The sequence below is a fragment of the Urtica dioica genome, chromosome 9 (genome assembly GCF_054948205.1).
Source record: "Urtica dioica subsp. dioica isolate 48M chromosome 9, U.dioica_male_clone48M_v1_H2, whole genome shotgun sequence".
Lineage (NCBI taxonomy): Eukaryota > Viridiplantae > Streptophyta > Magnoliopsida > Rosales > Urticaceae > Urtica > Urtica dioica.
The window spans coordinates 17,421,929-17,443,660 of NC_142764.1; the positions used below are offsets into that span (position 1 = coordinate 17,421,929).

At 38.3% G+C, this 21,732-nt stretch overlaps 2 protein-coding genes across 2 annotated transcripts; both read left to right on the forward strand.

The window, feature by feature from the left end:
- The first annotated feature begins 7,521 nt into the window (after positions 1-7,521).
- On the forward strand, positions 7,522-9,900 carry LOC149385403 (uncharacterized). The gene has a single exon (XM_089627360.1). The coding sequence runs from the start codon at positions 7,708-7,710 to the stop codon at positions 9,898-9,900; it is 2,193 nt and encodes a 730-aa protein (XP_089483486.1). The 5' UTR covers positions 7,522-7,707.
- A 5,381-nt stretch (positions 9,901-15,281) lies between these two features.
- LOC149385404 (uncharacterized) lies at positions 15,282-21,508 on the forward strand. The gene is made up of 3 exons (XM_089626325.1): positions 15,282-15,416; positions 15,461-16,396; positions 21,413-21,508. Exons 1-3 carry the CDS (start codon positions 15,282-15,284, stop codon positions 21,506-21,508), a joined length of 1,167 nt encoding a protein of 388 aa, XP_089482451.1.
- The last annotated feature ends 224 nt before the right edge of the window (positions 21,509-21,732 follow it).

Genomic DNA, 21,732 nt, shown 5'->3' on the forward strand with positions numbered 1-21,732 from the left:
TGACTTACAACATCTCTGACAAAATGTAGTTTCACGTCTATATGCTTGGACTTCTCATGAAAAACTTGGTGCTTTGACAAATGGATTGCACTCTGGCTGTCACAGTGCACCACCACTTGTTGCTGCTCAAAGGCAAGCTCAGTTACAAATCCTTTTAACCATATAGCTTCCTTTACCGCCTCAGTTATAGCCATGTACTCTGCCTCTGCTGTAGATAGAGCCACCACTGTTTGAAGATTAGCTTTCCAGCTATCTGTTCCTTGACAAACTGTGAAAAGATACCCTGACAGACTTTTCCTGGTGTCTATGCTACCAGCATAGTCAGAGTCCACATATCCCTCAGCTTTGACCTGGCCTTCAGTACATTCTCCAAACTTCAAACCAGTGTCCAAAGTTCCCTTGAGATACCTGAGTATCCATTTCACTGCAGACCAGTGATCCTTGCCAGGATTCGCCATGAATCTGCTTACAACACTGATAGCATGAGCTAAGTCAGGTCTAGAACAGATCATAGCGTACATTAAGCTTCCAACTGCGTTAGAATATGGCACTCTATCCATGTATGCTTGATCTTCTTCAGTGATAGGACTTTGACTTGCAGTGAGCTTGTGATGATTGGCTAAGGGTGTTGATACAGGCTTTGCATCCTTCATCTCGAATTTGTCCAGAATTTTCTTCAAGTAATGAGTTTGATGTAGACACAGGAGCCTTCTCTTTCTGTCTCTTACAATCTCCATTCTCAGAATTCTCTTAGCAGGACCCAAATCCTTCATCTGAAACCTGTTCTTCAATTGATCCTTCAAAACAGCAATCATGTTCTTGTTTTGACACACAATTAGCATATCATCAACATATAAGAGTAAATAAATCATAATGCCATGACTCAAACACTTGCTGTAAACACACCAATCATAGTCACTTCTCTTGAAATCTTGACTCAGCATAAACTGATCAAATTTCAAGTACCATTGCCTAGGAGACTGCTTCAAGCCATACAGTGACTTTTGCAGTAAGCAAACTTTTGCTTTCTTATCTCCTAGTTCAAAACCCTCAGGTTGGCTCATGAAAATCTGCTAATCTAATTCACCATATAGAAAAGCAGTTTTAACATCTAATTGTTCTAACTCCCAATCAAAATAGGCTACAAGAGACAAAATGACTCTAATAGATCCATGTTTAACAGCAGGGGAGTATATCTCATTATAATTAATTTCCTCAGTCTGAGAAAAACCTTTAGCTACAAGTCTTGCCTTGTATCTTGGTTTTTCAACACCTGGAATACCTTCTTTTAGTTTAAAAATCCATTTGCACCCAACAATTTTCTTGTTAGGTGGTGTGTCAACAAGTTTTCAGGTATTGTTCTCATCTAGGGATTTGATTTCATCTTTCATGGCATCAATCCACTTCTCACTATTAACACTGTTAATAGCATGATAGTAAGATTTAGGTTCTTCTTCTAAAATTTCAGAACCAACCATGAAAGCATAAGCAATGATGTTAGATTCAGCAAACCTGACAGGAGGCTTAGTGACTCTCCTCTGTCTATCCCTGGTTAATTGATAACCATCTTGACTTCCTTGAGCAGGGTCATCTTGTTGCTGAAACACCTGCTCTTGTCCCTGTCCTTGTGGCTGATGTGGTTCATTGTCAGGTTGATCATCAAGTTGTGGAGGAACATGGTTTGCATTGGCAGTCTCAGTGTTGATCTCAAACTCCACACTTTGTTGATTTTGAGTGCTTTGACCCTCATCAAGATCATAGTCTTTTTCTGCATCTCTTCCTTGATAGTCTTCCGCATTGAACACCACATCCCTGCTTATGAAACACCTCTTATGTCCAGTTTCTAAACACCATAGCTTGTAGCCTTTCACACCTTCTGGATATCCAACAAATATGCATTTCAAAGCTCTTGCGGCCAGTTTTCCCTGCTTGACATGTGCATATGCTGTACAACCAAAAACTTTCAACCAGTTATAATTCACAGGGTGAGATGTCCATAACTGCATAGGAGTTTTGAGCTCTATTGCAGTTGAAGGGCATCTATTAATCAGATAACATGATGTCATAACTGCCTCAGCCCAGAAAGCCTTAGGTAACTTTGCATGGATTAGCATGCATCTTACTCTCTCAAGAATGGTTCTGTTGAACCTTTCTGCTAATCCATTCTGCTGTGGTGTACCTGCAACTGTTAGATGTCTCATAATACCACAGGATTTACAAAACAATTTGAACTCATCAGACAGGAATTCTAAACCATTATCTGTTCTAAGCTTTTTAATCTTTTTCCCTGTCTGATTTTCAATCATTGTTTTCCAATCCTTGAATGATGTAAAAGCATCATTCTTGTTCTTGATTATAATCACCCAAACCCTTCTCGAGTAGTCATCGACAATAGACATAAAATATCTACTGCCTCCATGAGATGGGACTCTAGATGGTCCCCACAAGTCTGAGTGTATATAATCAAGGATTCCATGAGTGTTGTGAACAGCCTTTGAAAATTTCACTCGGCAAGATTTTCCATAAACATAGTTTTCACAAAAATCAAGCTTGCCGAGTTGATTCTTTCCAAAGTGTCCTTGGTTGTTCAAAACACTCATGCCTCTTTCACTAACATGACCTAATCTGAGATGCCAGAGTTTGGCCATGTTAGTTCCAAGACTTTGAGCTACAGAGACAGAGCCTACAATGGTTGTACCAAGGAGATAATACAAACCATTTCTCCTAATACCTCTTAAGACAATCATTGATCCCCTGGTTACTTTCAGATTGCCATTTTCAGACCTCCAAGCATATCCCAGTTGATCAAGGACCCCTAGAGATATTAGGTTTCTCTTTAGGTCAGGGACATACCTGACTTCTTGAAGCAGTCTTTCTGATCCCTCATGAGTCTTGAGTCTGATTATCCCAACTCCAAGAACTCTGCAGGTTTTGTTGTTGCCCATCATCACCAAGCCATCGTTAGTCTTTGTGAGCTCTTCAAACCATGCTTTGTTTGGCGTCATGTGGAAAGTACAGCCGCTGTCAAGAACCCATTCTTTCATGGATTGATCAGTTGACACCATTAGAGCCTCTGCGCTTTCATATCCTTCTTCCACGATCGATGCATCACCTGAGTTCTTCGATTGATCCTTTTTCTTGTTTCTATCAGGACAGTTTCGCCTCATGTGACCCTCTTTATGGCAGTGGTAACATTTGTACGCGAAGGGCTTGTCCTCAGATTCCGAACCCCATTTGTCTCCTTGGGATTTCGATCTTGATCGATCCTTCTTCGATGACTTTGAATTTCGCTTATCAGATCTTCCTCGAGTGTAGAGAGCCTCAGATGACGATGATCGCTTTTCCTGTTTGATTTCGATTTCCTTGGATTTGAGCGCAGATTGAACTTCCTCAAGAGTGAGCGCTTCTCGTCCGTACTTCATCGTGTCGATGAAATTGGAGAAAGATTTGGGTAGAGCGTTCAAGATTAGCACCGCTTGGTCTTCGTCATCAACCTTGACATCTATATTCGCAAGATCGATGATGATCTTGTTGAATTCGTCGATGTTTTCAGAGATCGCCTTTTCTTCCATCATACGAAACCCAAATAGCTTTCCTTTTAGGTAAATGCGATTTGTGAGTGATTTGGTCATGTAGAGAGATTCTAACTTTGACCAAATCGCAGCCGCTGTGGTTTCTTTCGCAACCTCTCGCATTACCTTGTCTCCCAAGTAGAGAATGAGAGTGCTGTAGGCAAGTTCCATAACGTCGGATTTTTCTTCGTCAGTCATCGTCACCGGAAGAGCCTTCTCTCCCTGAAGAGCCTTCGCTACCTTCATCTGAAAGAGGATAGCTCTCATTCTCTGACGCCACAAGCCGAAATCTCCTTTGCCGTCGAACCTCTCTATCTCCACTCTTGGATTTCCCATCTCGGTTCTTTCTTGGTCAAGAATGCTCTGATACCAATTGTAGTAACTTTGGCGTTCTAATTCACTTAACTTCCAAAACACGTAAACGATTCTCAACCAATATGAGCAAGAAAGAACTAATGAACACGAGACACACAATTTTACCCTGGTTCGATCATAACGATCTACATTTAGCACTTCTGAGCTACTTTAATGATTCAAGATTACAACGATGAACAAGTCTCTCTCAGACCTTTCTACAAACACCTCACGAGCACTCACCAAGACTGATTTCCCTTACAAGTATTCTCTCAAGTGTTTCCCAAGTTCTGATCTTAGTTCTCTATGTTTAACACTCTCTAATGCCTTTATATAACAGGCTTACACACACAAGGCTCTACTAGCCGTTACCAACACCTAATACTCATAACTAACTCTTACAACTAGATTACTTGCACAGTAAGTTATCTCTGTGATAAGCATAAACAGAAGCCTTGTACTGATATTAGATCATGTGCCAACACCAAACTTTATCGGGTTTTAACGAGGCGGTTTAAAAAAGAATGTGGTTTGGTTTGGGTGATAGGGTTGTTCGGTTTGACGGTTTTGATGAACACCCCTAGGTTTTGTAATGACAAGTGTAGGGTTTTGTCATTTAATTTTTTTTTTTCTTTTTTTTTTACACAAATCATGGTGTCCTTTCATTTCCGATAAATTTCAATGAGTTCCGATAAATTCCGATGAATTCATATGAAATTCATCGAAAATTAGATGTTAAATTGGCTAAAAGAGCATTTTTATTCGATTTTGGGTCAAAAGTTTAATTTTGAATTTTTTCAACTAAGAGGTCTAATCTTGATATTTTCTCAATTTGAAGTCTATAAAAAGAAATTTCTCTTTTAATTCATATTTTTGGTTAATTTTGAAATATGTTTTTACCATTGTTTGTGCATCTACTCAATCTCAATCACAAGTAGAGCTGTGAAAGAATCTATGAATTTTAGTATGAAGTTACAAACACTCATTTTTTGTTGGGAAAATGACATATACATACCTCGTGTTTTAGTGAAATGTCGAGTTTAACCTTTGATTTTCAAAAATGTCGAGATCATATCATCTGTTTAACTAAAATGACGAAAGTATACCCTGAAATAGACAACAGTGCCACAAATCTTCTTTTTATTGACTTTTCAATGACTTGACTATAATATTTATATGTAAACATCAATTATCTTTATTCATTCGCGTCATATATGTAATTTATTTAGAAACTAAAAAATAAACAACAGTCTCTTAATCGTGAAGACCGCAAAAAGAGGCAAAATTACAGATTCTAACAGAGAACCCATGATTCAGAGTTGCAATTCGAACACAGAATGAAGTCATCTCTTGGGAGATATGAATTTTATTATTAAATTTCAATTTAATGCTATTTTTATTTTAAAATTGGAAATTTGAAAGTTAGGATACTGTTTTGGATTTGATTCTGTTTTTCTTATATAAGAGTTAATATCAATGAAAGAGAGATTTGTGACACTATTATCCGTTTCAAGGTATAATTTTGTCATTTTAGTCAAACAGAAGGTATGATCTTGACATTTTTGAAAACCAAAAGTTAAAGTCGACATTTCACTAAAACACATGGTATAAATGTATTATTTTTTCCTTTTGTTGCTAAAAACAATGAATTATAATTTTATTTGAAAAGAAATAAAGTCACTAAATCAGCGCTAAAAGTTTAAATTTGTAAATCGATCAATATTATGGTCAACAATATTAAATATATTACGGTCAACTATATTTAATAATGACCAAGTGACCGATCATAAAATAGTTAGTGTGTCAAACTTCAATAATTGTGGTTACCATTCATAAAAATAGTTTGAGAGTCGTAACAATTTATACTACAATTGTCCAAATAAGAGGTGTCCAAAAATATATTAACTTCATGGTTTGTAATTTGCATTATAAGTGCTGTATACGTAAGATCAACATGTTTGAGTAATTTAATATTGGAACAGAATATGTGAAGGATCGATAAGTGCTATATACGTAAGATCAACATATTTGAGTAATTTAATCTTGGAACATAATATGTGAAGGATCAATCTCATACATTTGTAGCATCGAGAAGTATAAAGCTCTTGATAGTGTTACAGCGGTATGCCAAGTGAAGCTAAGTGCCAGCTCGTTAACAATCTTTAATGAAATGTAATTCCCTACCATAAATTTTAGATGTCATCTCTTCTTCCTATGGACATAGGTCTTATGATGACTATGATTTATTTAGTAATTATCACATATGATTCAAATTTCATGTTAAACTTTGCACAATATGCAAACCGAGAGTCAAATAATTATTCAATCTAACACAACAGGCACTACTACAAAATACCTATTAGAAGTCGCTATATTTGCGTCGGGTACATTTTTGAGCGACGCATAACATAATTTTTTGGGGCTCGATTGACGTGGAAATGATTAAAATTAAGCCATTTTAATTTGATTGGGCCACGTGGCCTGGCGTCGCTCAAAAAACGAGCGACGCCCCCCTTTAAAAAAAAAATATGCATAAGTACATTTCGCACACGGTTATTTCTCACTTCTTCTTCCTCATTCGACATTTTCTCTCCAAAACCCCAAATACCTCCATTGAAACCCACCTCCACCACCATTACACATCTCCACCGACCACCTCCACCACCATTACACATTTCTAGCACTCTACTCCGGCCGGCGTCGTGATTTTGGTGAACGTTTTCGGTCGTGACGCACGGGTAAGAGGTTAGTTTTAGGGTTTTTTTAGGTTTTTTTTGTTTATCTTTTTTTGTTTTTTTTTTTATTTCATGATATTAAGATTCTTAGGTTATTTTTTATTGATTTCGGTGTGAAGGATGTGCATTTGTTGTTATTTATCGCCGTCCCCGCGCCCATAGTCGCCGCCGGTCCCTCCGCCCCTCTTTCGTTCGGTCGCCGTCGTCGGGTCGAGCTTAGGTAGAGTTTTTTTTTTTTTTTTAATAAACATTTTATTAAATTTGTTTTACATATTTTCAGCCTCTCATTAGTTTGTGGACGCCTTTAATCCGGTTTTCACTCGCCGTCGCCGCCCGTATTAGCATCCAAGTAAGTTTTTTATTTTATTTTATAAAATGTCAATTTTTTTTTTGTACATATTATATTGGGCGTCGCTTGAAAATTGTGTGTCACTAGATAATATAAAATGATTATTTTTTGTGATTTTGATATATGTATCGATATGTTATGTTTACTAGTAGTTTATAGACTTTAGACGTCGCTTTTTCTTTGTTGGACATGAATTGTGTGTGAATTGTGTGCGAATTTTGTTGTTTTGTAATGATTAAATAAGTTATGTTTCCTAGTAGGTTAGACTTTAGATGTCGCTTTTTTTTTGCACGTGAATTGTGTGTGATTTTGTTGTGTTGAGATGATCATATATGTTATGTAGTTTAGATGTCTTTTTTTTTAATTGGGTTTAATTTTTGTGTATAGCTTTATTATGGATAAGTTATGGATGTCGGCTCGTAGAGATTCAAACCAATATGTGGATGGTGTGAGAAAGTTCTTGGACCATTGTCTTAGTGTATGTGAAAACATAGAGAGAATTCCATGTCCGTGTGTCAAATGTGGGAATTTAAGCTTTGGTAACATTACTACCCTAAAAGAACATTTGATATGTAAGGGTATCGATCAAAGCTATAAGATATGGATACACCATGGGGAAAATTATGTGGCAGAACATAATGTTGTCGTTCAAGATAATTCTGATGAAGAAGACGTTGATGCCCCTTACATTGCTGAGATGGTTAATGATTTGCAAGATGAACTTCAAGACAATCCCGACGAGCTTTATTCTCTTTTAAGTGACGCCGAAACTCCTCTATATCCTGGTTGTGTCAAGTTCACCAAACTTTCAACCTTAATAAGGTTATTCAACTTAAAAGCCAAATACGGATCGAGCGATGTTATGTTCTCAGAACTTCTTGGCTTGCTAAGAGATATATTGCCAGGAAATAATCAGATACCCTCGTCTGTATATGTGGCCAAAAAAACTCTAGCGGCTATTGGTTTGGGATATAAGAAAATTCATGCATGTCCAAATGATTGCATCCTTTACCGTAATGAGTATGAAACTCTTGAGCAGTGTCCCATGTGTGAAGCTTCTAGGTGGAAGCAGCAAAAGGATACAGAAAAGCAATCTAAAATCCCTGTAAAACTATTGTGGCACCTACCAATCATTCCGCGTTTTCGTCGATTATTACGAAATCCTAAGCATGCTCAAAGTTTGACTTGGCATGCTAACCAAAGGATCGATGATGGAAAGCTTCGACACCCCGCAGATTCACCTGCCTGGAAACATGTTGACTCAAAGTGGCCGACGTTCGGCAAAGAGTCTAGAAATCTTCGTCTCGCTCTCTCATCCGATGGTATTAATCCACATAGCCTACAAAGCAGTAGATATAGTTGTTGGCCCGTGGTTCTTGTGACGTATAATCTCCCGCCTTGGTTGTGCATGAAACGCAAATTCATGATGTTATCTCTACTTATCTCTGGTCCCAAACAACCAGGTAATGACATTGATGTGTATTTGGCTCCATTGATAGACGAACTGAAGTTGTTGTGGGAAAATGGTGTCCAAGCTTTTGATGGACATCTTAAAGAGGAATTCACACTTCGGGCTGTTCTGTTATGGACCATAAATGATTTCCCGGCTTATGGAAATTTATCTGGTTATTCTGTCAAAGGCTTTAAGGGATGTCCGATTTGTGCAGACGATACTGAAGGTGAATACCTGAAATATGGGCAAAAAGTTGTGTATATGAATCATAGACGCTTTTTACCATTAAATCATCGTTTTTGCAGATGTCAAGTGGCGTTTAATGGAAAAAAAGAGTTTCGTACAGTTAAAAAGCCATTGTCAGGAGTTGAAACCTTTAATATGTTGTCGAAGATGAAACTTAGGCCTCTGGGAAAAATTGTGAAAAAGCCGAAGAGTGATACGTCTGTAAAGAGGAAAATAGGGGAGAAAGTAGTCTACGACGAAGGAAGTTGGAAGAAGAAATCGATATTCTTCGAGTTAGAGTATTGGAAGCATCTACTTGTGCGTCATAATCTTGATGTCATGCATATTGAAAAGAATGTGTGCGATAGTGTCATTTCTACACTGCTTAACATTCCGGGAAAAACAAAAGATGGTATATCGTCACGGCGAGACTTGGTTCATATGGGAATTAGAACTGAATTAGCTCCGAAGGAGAATGGAAATCGTACATATCTACCACCATGTTCTTTTACTCTAATGAGAGAGGAGAAAAAGAAGTTTTGTCAAACATTGTTTGATATTAAGGTGCCCGAGGGATATGCAGCTAACATCCGAAGTTATGTTTCTTTGGAGGAGTTGAAAGTCTTTGGACTCAAGTCTCATGATTATCATGTTTTGATGCAACATCTTTTGCCCGTGGCCATTGAGTCGATGCTCCCAGACGGATTGAGAGATGCCGTTATACGACTCTGTGCATTTTTTAACATTCTTTGTTCCAAGGTTGTTGATACATCGATACTTGACGAGCTTCAATCTGACATTGTGACCACGTTGTGTAAATTGGAGCAATATTTTCCGCCATCATTCTTTGACGTAATGATTCATCTTACAGTGCATTTGGTGAGAGAACTGCAATTGTGCGGACCTGTGTATCTTCGATGGATGTATCCTTTTGAGAGATTCATGCAAGTGTTAAAAGGATATGTAAGAAATCGAAATCGGCCTGAAGGATGTATCGTTGAAGGGTACTTGGCTGAAGAATCTGTGGAATGTTGTTCTGAATACTTGCACGATTTGGAAGCTGTTGGACTTCGCACTGATGTTGTTCGAGATAGTGTTACAAGTAAAGGCTTAAACAATGGAGTTTTTTGTTCGGTTTCCTATACACAGCTTTTGCAAGCGCATCATATGATCTTAGAGAACTCCGATTTAGTTCAGCCATTTATCGAGTAAGTTATCATACTTTATATTTTCCTATATTTTTAGTCTTCTATATATATATATATATATTAACTTCTTATCTTAAAATGCAGAGAACACATGAATTTATTGCAACATACGTCGACAAATAAAACTCCGAAATGGATACAAAACGAGCACGTGCGCAGATTTTCAAAATGGTTAGAAGATAGAGTTTTGACAAAGAACGATGCTATTTGTACACTTCGTTGTTTATCAAAAATACCGAGTACAGAAGTTATCAAGCATTCAGGTTACATCATTAATGGTGTACGGTTCAGCACAGAGGAACGTGATCGTAAGAGACTCACGCAGAATAGCGGGGTGAGTTTGGTTGCGAAGACTATGCAGATATCGAGTGCAAAAGACACAAATCCCATATATTCAGACATGGTATACTACGGAATTATCAAAGAGATATGAGAAATCGATTACGTGTCCTTTCGTCAGCCGGTTTTTTTGTGTGATTGGGTTGAGAGTAATAATGGTGTTAAAGTGAACAAGAATGGATTTACAGTGGTAGATCTAAATAGAATCGGTCATCGTAAAGAACCGTTCGTGATGGCGACACACGTACAACAAGTGTTCTATGTTCGTAGTCAGAGCAAGTCAAGATGGTCATACGTATTCGCTACGCAGAGTAAAGATTACGCAAATGAACTTCAGGATGAAGGGCATGATGATGATATTTTAGCTAAAACGTTAACTCCTATCAAAGGTCTATGTTCTGATATCCTGGTTGACAACGAGGAGTTATTGTATTTACGTGAGAATGGAGAGGGCATTTATGTAGATTAAAAATATGATGAAGTAAGTTAATTTGTTTAAGAGAATCGTGAACAGTATGATGTTATTATAGAATTATTATCGATTAATAATTATTTGATTGTTTGTGCAGGTTTAAAATGTCCGACAATGAAGCTTCCGGATCCGATGATGCTACGCCTAATGAGAGAGCAAAAAGAGGTCCAACAAAACTCCCGGCAATAGTACATGCGAGGAGTCAAGATACTAGACTCGAAGTTGACGTGGATGAGTATGGAGCGCCTATCGGTGATAAGGCAAGAAGCTTTGCAAGCTTTTTGGGTATTCAAGCTAGAAGAGTGTCCATTCTTTACGATGATTGGCGCGAAGTTCCTCTCCACCTTAAGAACATAATGTGGACCGATATTCATGTAAGTTTTTCTTTTAGTATAAAACTATTTGTATGATGTTTACATAATTGTTTAGTATCTAACACTCATTTTTCAGACAACCTTTGAAATCGAGGATATTTACCGACATGAGGCAATGAAAAAAATTGGAAAAATGTGGCGTAATTTCAAGAATAGGTTGACACGCGAGATCTACGATAACGTTCAAGAAGACATTAATCCGGAAAGTTTTGCAGAGTCTCACGAAGATGAGTACGGTATTCCAAAAGATGATTGGATCAAATATGTGAAGAAGCGGCTAAGTTCGGAATTTGCGGTAAGTTATTATGTAACCATTTTTCTTAAATACAATCTAGTTCTAAAAATTTACATTTTGACTTAGGAACTTCGAAAAGTGCAACAAGTGAGAAAGAAGACAGACAGTACTCCACATCGACTAGGGCAAACATCATACGCGGAGTTACGAGAGAAAATGGTATCTTATTTCTCATTAATAGTATATGTATCGTCCCATTTTTTTTATATATTTACTATAATTCATGTTCTTAACATAGAGGAAGAAGCATCCAGAGGGAACTATACCGGATCGTGCCTTGGTTTGGATAGAGTCACACAGAAATGCCAAAGGAGAGCTTGTAGATGATGCACTAGCCGTTCAAAAAGAAATTGTGAGTAAACTGTGAACTTTGTTCGAATGATTTATTGAAATGATAATATGTGTTAATAATATGCGTTTTGTAGGCTCGGCTAAATGCACTAAAAGAAGGAGGAGGTTTACAAGAAGTTGGAAGGGCTGATATTTTGTCAATGGCTATTAACAAGCCCGAGTACAGCGGACGTGTGCGAGGTGTCGGGGGAACCACAACACCGACTAGCTATTAGGGAAAATCTTCACAAAGTAGAAAGGAAGCAGAACTTCAAAGTCAAAAACATCACATGGCGATTCTAGAGCAAAATAAGCTTCTCGCCGAGCAAGTTCGTCAATACGCAGAAGAAAGAAAGATTTTTGAAGAGAGACTACGAAATTTAGAGCAAGAGAGGCAAGAAGGTTGGAGCAGGGGACCGTCTTTTCAGTTCCCCCCAGATTTTAGTACTCCTTTTCAACAATGGCAACAAGCTCCTTCCTATCATGGAGATTTCAGTTCTCAGTTTCATATGCCTCAACCACACTATACTCCCCAACAACATGATACTCCACATCCTCATCAGGTGCCGCAACAACATGATACTCCACATCCTCACCAGGTAATAAAATCAAGTAGTTTTGGTACATCATATTATTATATATCAAATAATAATATAAATTTTACTATCGTTAAACTAGGAGACGTTTGTGGAAGAACCCGAAGCCTCAGTCGGGCACGGACAAAAGGCAAGCAAAGGATCGAAAAAGAAGGACCAGAGACCACCTCACACACCTCATGTTTCTCATAATCCTCCGTCTTTTAGTTCTCCATTGTTTGCATCACAAACACCACAAACTTCACAACCACGTCAGGTAATAAAATCAAGTAGTTTTGGTATATCCTTCCTATCATGGATCAAATACAAATATAAATTTTATCTTGTTTAAACTAGGAGACGTGTACGGAAGAACCCGGTCCCTCAGTGATGCGAAAACAAAAGGCGACCAAAGGATCGAAAAAGAAGGTTCCACATCCAGAATCCGAAGAACAAGGATCACCTCGCACACCTTTTGTTTCTCCTAATCCTCCGGATTTCACAGATGAGGAGTTAATAGACTTTATGGTCGCCGAAGGTGTCTCGCCACAACCGCCGCCACGCAAATCTAAGATGAAGAGACCCAAAAAACTCGTTAATCCACATGGAGCCGAGCCGTACGTGCCATCTCCAATTGCTGAAAATGCGACACGTACTCCATCTACTAAGGTTAGTACATTTGTCGTGACTTGTTTGTAATAGCGGTCAAATAGAATATAATTATTGTTTATTGTCTTTTAGGAAACTACTTGTTTGCTTGCAATTGGGAACATCGATAATATCGTCGCATCGGGAATTTTAATGGTCGATGAGAACCCGAATCCCATGATTCACACGAGGCGTCTAGATGCAGAAAATGTCAGAGTTGCAGTGATGTTTGTGGAAGACAAGCACATGAACGATCCACTTCCCATTCCTGTAGATGACGAGATGGTGATTCTATCCGACGCGATAAAATCTATTGTTGCATGGCCAAAGAGACTAGTTATACCAGATGATGAAGAAGTAAGTATATTTTAGTTTTTGGTTTTTGGTTATATTATATTACTATAGATGTAATTGAAAGTGTATGCAGGTTCTCATGCGAAGCTCGAAGAAGAAAGGCAAATCAACTCCGATCGCGCCTAGAACGCAACCACAATCTCACCCACCTCCTCCTCCGACTGTCCCACTCACTCAAGATGTTGCTAATCCAATTACGACGTTGTTGGATATTGTGGAAAACACTACAGACGATCATTTATACACTATGGACACCGATCCTGTAGTATTTGGCACTCCTGCGGATTTAATGGTTTTAAAAGAAGATATTGAACAGTTCTTAGCATCCGAGGAGATTGGAGCCACAACTATTATGATATACATGAGGTATGTATACTTAAAAAAACTATTTATTTTAATTACGAAAAATCGTATATAAGTTGTTCATTGATTAGGGACTTGTACGCAAATAATCGACAAACCGAATATCGATTTGTGAACACGGTGGAAGTTGCAATCGATGTTAGACCTAAGAGCTTCGATGATCGAGTGAATCATATTGCATCTCGGTTGGATGCTTTGAGAGGAACACAAATGTTGCTTATGCCATGGAACTATTCGTAAGTTCGTTAATGAGTTATTATATTTTTTTTTCAAATTGTTTATAAGTTAAGAATTTTTTTTATTTAGGAGGCATTGGATACTTTTGGTCATGGACGGAGATGGTCATGTGTACCATTTTGATCCTCTTCATCATGCTATTCCGAGTGATCTCAAATCCGTCCTCTCAACGTAAGTAGTAACTTTTTTATCGTATATGACATTTTTCAACTACAATTCTATTGTGCATTTAGACTTATTAGAATTATCTTATGTAGAGCGTTTGGAAGATATTTTAACGTGCCGTTGAAGGTCGCTTGGCATAAGGAAAAGGTACTATAAAACATACATAATTTTAATATAAACATGTTCATAAAAATGATGTATTTTACCATAGGGCCCGAAACAACCTTCAAGTACGGAGTGCGGATATTTTGTCTTACTAATGATGAGAGATTTTTTTAGAGGGAGATCATTCCGTGATACCCTCGCACATGTAAGTATCTAATTAATAGAGTTTCTTAATATGTTATGTATGTTTATTCATATGCTTATTTATTTTGATTTCAGTTGCGATCGTTGCAAACTTACAGTGATACCGACATGGACGAACTTCGACAAGATTATGCTAGAATTATTGTGGATGGTATGTTGATGTCTTTATATTGAACTATGATGCGTTAAGTTACTAGAATTAGTCTAAATGTCTTTATATTGATCTAGAATTATTGTGAAAATGGTATTAACTGCTATTTTGTTATGTTAAAAAACTTGATTATGAAATTTAGCAAGAGAAATTTGAGCTGCTATATGTTTTTCTGCTTGGTTTGAGTATTGTTTCGTATGTTTTGTTGCAGGAAAATTGGGTAAACGTAGTTTTTAAATATTAAAAAAAAAAAATTATGGAGTCGCTCAAAAATTGAGTGACTCTAAAAACCTGGAGGTGAGCGAGGTCTTTAGAGTCGCTCAATTTTTGAGCGACTCCAGGCTGGCGTCGCTCAGCCTGGAGTCGCTCAAAAATTGAGCGACTCTAAAGACCTGGCGTCGCTCAATTTTTGAGCGACGCCAGCTTGGAGTCGCTCAAAAATTGAGCGACGCCAGGTTATTAAGCGACACAGAAAAAAAGAGCGACGCCCAATTAAAAAAACTCGCCAATTCAACGTGGCGCTTACGTGGAGCGTCGCTCGATCATAAGCGACGCCAAACTTTAGTGCGAGCGACGCCCAAAATATAGCGCGTCGCTTTTTGAGCGACTCTAAAAGGGTATTTTGTAGTAGTGAGGATTTCCAAGGTCCGTGACATAAGATCCAACACTCGGTCCATGTTGTCCATGACACACACTATACAAAACTCAGGGACATGATGATTAATTTCATGGTTATGATTAATTCAAAGTATCTTTATTAATGAAATATTACAATGACAAACAAAACACTAGTCGGATATTCCGATGTAGACTATAGTTATCCACTAAATCATATTGATGATGTTACATCTCATTTTACCTGCGTCGGAAATGTAAGCTCGGTTTTGGAAAAAAGTGATGATGATGGTGTAAGTATAACATTTGGCCACATCACTACGAGGACAATGGGCAGTACTCGATTCGATCGGGTTATCGCCTCGCGAGGAGGGAAGAGACCAGGGGGCCGTCGAGCTCATCGAACGATGAATCTAAGTGGTGGAAAGCGTTGTGGAGCCTTAATATCCCGCCAAAGATTAAGCATCTGTTGTGGAGATGCTGGTTTGAAGCCCTCCCTACGTATGGAGAATTGAGGCGTAGAGGTATGTCGTGTCTACCGTTCTGCACCTTTTGTGGAGAGCTCCCGGAAAATACTTTGCATGCCATTTGGACTTGTGAGAGAGCCCAGATGATCTGGAAGAGTTCGTCGCTGCGACGGTGGGTCGGAAAAACCGGAGCTCTGCCATTCAAGGAGATATGCCTTCGTGCGCTCACGTGTCTCTCCATTCCTAATTTGGACCTATTTAGCGGCCTGGTCTGGGCGGTATGGTCAGACCGAAATCTCCGTCTTTTTGAGCATACCGTCAAAGCGCCTGGAGCTTGGGTCTCGGATGTCGCGTGCTGGCTTGCAAGCTTCAAGACTCATGCCCCCAAGCTAGAGCTCGATGGGAGAAACTCGCCTAAAGTCCAGAAGTCTTGGGAACGACCACGCCCCAGCACGCTGAAGTTGAACGTCGACGTGGCCTGTGATGCGCAGACCCGACGGGCTGGGATTAGGGGAGTGGTCCGTAACCACTGTGGAGTGGTCGTGGGATCCATGGGCTTGGGGATTATGGACGTGGATTCAGCGTTAACAGGAGAATGTAGAGCAATTCGAGAGGGGCTTCGATTTGTCCAAGATCATGGATGGGTGCTCTCGGCGGTCGAGTCAGACTGCCAACGGGCTGTGCAACTGGTCAACGGCAGGCATACGCTCGGGCTCCAAGGTGTAGTCATAGCCGACATTTCTTCTGTTTTGGACTCCTTTTTTCCTTCTCTTTTCTGTTCTTGGGTGCCTCGCTGCTGCAATGAGGTTGCCAATTGTATTGCTAAAAAATGTTTAGTCTGGTTTTGAGTTTTACTCCTTTAACAGCCCTGCGTGGCTGAAGGCTTGTATTGACCGAGATGTGGTCCTTTCCTTGGTTGGTTAATGAAGCTGGGCGTTTTCCTTCAAAAAAACATTTGGCCACATAAAAAATGACCATTGTTACCATAAATTTTGACCATATAAGGTATATGTAATGACCCTTTGTTTAAGGAAACAAGTATATATGTGACAATTTTCAAGTTCTTTAATACCAAATTATCTTCGAGGGTTCAAAATTTCGGTCTACCTTCATTTATCATAGAGTCCATTAAGAAAATAATCAACTTAGATGTTTGACATTAATAAATAATCAATGTTTGATAAATCTTAAATAAATAGTCACTTTCATATATTTACAGATGTAAATTTTAGGTAAATAGACACTTTCATATATTAATCCATATAATCATTTACGGCTATTTACCTAACATTTATCAAACACTGGTTATTTAGTAATGTTAAACGTTTAAACTGGCTATTTTCCTAATTTTCTGTTTATTATATCGTATACATACCCATAAAACATCTTATACGTTTGTAAATTTAAAACCGAATTTGAAGTACAAGATCAAAAGTGCATGCAGCTTCAACGACATAAACAAAACAAGTCATTGTGATTTGTACACAACCATGGATAGCACTAAAAACAATACAATCACACTATTAGTAAATAATTAGCTCTATATATAACATACTAACATGGCACTTCAGGCATAACGTTTTTGGGCATCCAAAACATTCATCCAATAACTCATCGAGTATCAGTCTAGTTTACCAAAAAAAAAAAAAAAACCCTTTGTAATCGTCTTTAACAGTAAGCCATCTTAAATCCCCTAGAGAAAATGTCCAACACCCAGCTCCACCTGAAAGAAACACAGTAGTCAAGATATTTACATCGATGGTCACTTGTAAGAGAATGCCCTTAACAAAGCTTTGAAAAACAGTGGCTTATTTACCTCGCGCGTTCATAAGATTTTAGATTTATAAGATATGAACCTAGTGTCAGGTCATTCATGATTACTACTTGAAATCACTTGATAAAAATGGAGTATATATAATACAAGAGAAATAAACCAATCACCTCATTTTCCCACTCTGTTTATTGTTCTCTTTGGCTGACTCACCAACATCCCAATCGAGTCTCACTAAGCTCTCATCACAACGGTAGACATCTTCGTAGCTGTCCACCCCCGGAAATCCTCACAATCTCGGCACTCATGTTACCCTCTAGTACCATCTCGTGGCGGGGTTCCAGATTGCCACGTCGCCGTCACTATCGATGCTCAAGTTCTCAAAGGCGACAAGATCGTTGCAGGAGTGGGTAAGGTGGATGTTGTTAAATTAATTGGCGATTTAATGTTGACAAAATTTTTCAAGAATCGTGATATATTATTTCGGATAGAATTGAGCCTTGTTACGATTATTCTGGAAGTGTTGCAGTTTCTGTTGTAACAGTTTGCGCAATAGTTACGGCTCATTCACTTTTGGGTTTTTCTATTCCGAATTGAGGTAGGATTCCAACGTGTATTTTGATGATATAATGGGCGGGTGATCCTAATCCGACTGTTGGGGAATCAAGTGGGTATCAGACACGAACAATCGCTCTGATACCACTTGTTGGTGGATCGAGCGCGCATCAGACACGAACGATCGCTCCGATGCGACTCGTTTGAGATGATTCCACCATATAACCATATTAATGCGGAAAAATAATTAATTACGTTGATCATAAGCTAATTAAATTATGGTTATAATTAACAAGATCTAGTTATGTTTAATTAATTTAATTCACGAGAGCATATAAGTCAAGCAACCGATTTGAACGAAAAATGAATACTTACAGTTTTTGGCTCACGAACTGAAAGCTTTCACAATCCGTCTTATTCTTGAGTCGTCTTGATGAAGGACTCGAGGATGACACCTTAGTCTTCCGAAACGTAATCTCCGAGACAAATAAGAAAGATGAGTGGGCACAGTCTTTATCTCACTAGATCACGAAATTAGGTGTTTCAAGATCTCTCTTATTTTACTAAGAATGGAAACGAATTTCCGATGGGAAGAGAAGCATAAGTGCACGGCCAAGGAGGCTAGAATGCACGAAATTATTAGGTCAAAATCCTTAATTTTTGCCTTCTCATGAACCCCTATTTATAGTAGTAAAAAGGAGATATTCATGGAATCTTCCAGAATATTTTATTTCCTTTTATTATGTTCACACTAGAGGATTTAATCTAGGCCCTTGGATCTCAACAAGTGAATCCTACTTTTTCTCTCATCCATCAGATCAATATCTATGGGATATTATTCTTTTATTTAAATATAGAATAATTTATTTATTGAGATAATAAAGGAGAATATATTATTCTCCTTAATATTCTCCTAAATATTCTCCTAAATACTTTCCTTTAAATAAGGAGAAAATATAGGACAATATCGTACATTTTTCTCTCTCCTTTATTTAAACAACTAAAGAGAAAATATTGGTAAATACCAATATTGAAATTTCGAACTTGATGGCACACGGCCAAGGAGATTTGCGCAAACCCTAGTGCCAAAAATCCTAATTCGAATTTTCCATGTGTGCAAGGCCCAATTGCTTAAAACCCAATTAATTATTTATTTACTTGGTCCAACAATAAACAAAGAATTAATAATTGTTTATTTACTTGATCAAACAATAAATAAACAATTCTACCATAAATATTTATTTAATTCTGCGAATACCCGTTTTCCAGAATTAATGCTGTCAATCACAATTACAGCAAGTGAGATTAATAATGATAGACATCATTATACGAAAGTTCTTATCCGCCTTTATCAGAGCCGAATCGGGGACTATGGACCTAGTAATAGGAGCTTAACAAATCCGATGAAAAAGACGAAATAGTCTTTTCTCTTTTGTCCATCGATTCGTCTAATCTTGGTCAAATACTCCACCTTGTAAGCCAAGACTGAACTCTCATTTATACTAGAATTATATTTACTCATCGTGATGAGTGTCCACTGATATAGTCAGTTCGTGATCAAGATCCTCCAGGTTCAACCCGTGTCAAGAGAAGTCAATTTTTCTGTTATACTTCTCTTGATACATATCAGCCCTAAGCATTGTTGCTTCCCCAGCGAAAGATTCTTTCGAACGTTACTTACTTCGAAAGTGCTAGCAATCTATCGGTTCTGGAATCAACCCTTAGGTGAGTAAACATTAACCTTCTTTCAGGAAGGCTGGATTCTGTATCTGTAAATCACTTCCCACTCGAATCATGCTCTGAGAAAACTCCCAAGACATAAGCTGTGATTAGCATGAATAGCCTTTTAGCGATTTGGTCAAAGAGCTCAGTAACATAACCCAGTGTCCATGATCACTTCAGGATTTAGATCAAGTCTCACTGTGACCATCATAGTGGCCTCGGTTAGTGTGTCGTAACGGTCCTTAAACGACACATCTACAACCAAGACGTGTCCAAGTCGTACACTTACCACAAGTGTAGAATGCTCCCACATAGTGATCAGCCTTCACCCATGTGTTCCACATATATGACTTTAGATATAGCTTTCCAGGCGTATATCAGTCATCGACCATGTTTTAGCACACCGCCCGAACTCAGGTGCCCAGCACGTGACTCAGTTTAATACGGAGGCTATGGAAGATAGTTGTTATTGATTCTAATTATTTAGAACTCAACTCACTAATCATATAATGCTAATCAAGTAATCTTATTATCGAATTTAGTAATCATTTATTCATTATCTTCAAATGGGCAATATTCCTAACACCGACTTCAAGATTCATTTTGACCTAATTTTCTCTATAAATATGTCATAACCACACTATCTTCACTCACACCTTTTGAGAGATTTATTCGAGTGATTAGCTTAACTTAGAACGACCTGTGTTCAAGCTTTTAATGTGTCTTTTACCTCTTCTTTGTTGCCTATATTCGAGTGATTGTATTAGAAGCACAAGGTTAGGTTTTTCCATTCATATTTTTGGGAAACTCGTTTAGAAGTCTCGGGAGAGATATTCTGTGGGAATCGAAGGGATCTCGAGCTTAGGGGGAGCCTAAGTTGCTGTTGAAGAGGATAGAAGTAGGTTGGGTAGCTAGCGAGGGAGTCGTTGAGTGTAAATCCTTAGTGTACCACGTTATCATAGTAAATTGTTTTCCACCAACCAAAGGCCCTCCAGACGTATGCACGAATTTCCGAACTGGGTTACCAACTCTGGTGTCTATTTATTATTTCCGCACTCATATCGTTTATTTTTTGTTTCTCTAAATGTCAGCAATTATCACACTTTCTGTTACAACACTTTCTGCAACAGCTGCGCAGATTTAGTAATTTCAATTGATATCAGAGCGGTTCACTCAGTCATGTTGAGTGTGATCCGTAGTGTTACTGATCTGTTTATTGAGAGATGGACTTCATGAGAGAAGGTGCATCTATTGACCGTCTGCCCCTCCTCGACGGTGGACTCTTGCTATAATGGTGTTGAAGCTTCATCGTCATCGTCACCTCGTCGCAGGTACGATTCTGTTTTGCCTTTAAACGCCAAAGGGGGAGATTGTTGTTAGATTAATTGGCGATTTAATGTTGGCAAAATATTTAAAGAATCGTGATATATTATTTCGGACAGAATTGAGCCTTGTTACGATTATTCTGGAAGCTTTACAGTTTCTGTTGTAACAGTTTGCGCAACAGTTACGGCCCATTAACTTTTGAGCTTTTCTATTCCGAATTGAAGATTCCAGCGTGGATTGATGATATAATGGGCTGGTGATCTAATCCGACTTCAAAATTCGTTTTGACCTAATTTTCTATATAAATAGGTCATAACCACACCATCTTCACTCACGCCTTTTGAGAGATTTATTCGAGTGATTAGCTTAACTTAGAACGACCTATGTTCAAGCTTTTAAGGTGTCTTTTACCTCTGCTTTGTTGCCTATATTCGGGTGATTTTATTAGAAGCACGAAGTTAGGTTTTCAGTGGAGATTGATGAAATCAGGACCGCCGATTCAGTAATTACAGTGGAGATTGATGATATCAGGACCGTTGATTAGGGACTGCCACACAACTTCCACACGCTCTTATAGCGCAGCAGATCCTTCACCGGAACTCGGCAGTATTTCGGGCACGACGTCGTCCGGTAAGTTCGGTGACATGGTGAATCTTGCTTTCTTGGCAAGCTGTACAATCAGAAATGTGTCAAGAAAGTGAAGAAAGCAAATGTGATAGTTTAAGGATGAAAAAAACGAAATAATAGTCGGTTCAAGTAGACATTGTT

Excerpts from the sequence above, each read along its gene's own strand:
- LOC149385403 (XM_089627360.1), top strand. The coding sequence starts at position 7,708 with ATGGTTAATGATTTGCAAGATGAACTTCAAGACAATCCCGACGAGCTT.
- LOC149385404 (XM_089626325.1), top strand. The coding sequence starts at position 15,282 with ATGACAAACAAAACACTAGTCGGATATTCCGATGTAGACTATAGTTAT. Across the intron at positions 15,417-15,460 it reads AAAAAAGTGATGATGATGGT|TACTCGATTCGATCGGGTTA; the intron begins GTAAGTATAACA and ends GACAATGGGCAG. Across the intron at positions 16,397-21,412 it reads TGCCTCGCTGCTGCAATGAG|AAGCACGAAGTTAGGTTTTC; the intron begins GTTGCCAATTGT and ends TGATTTTATTAG.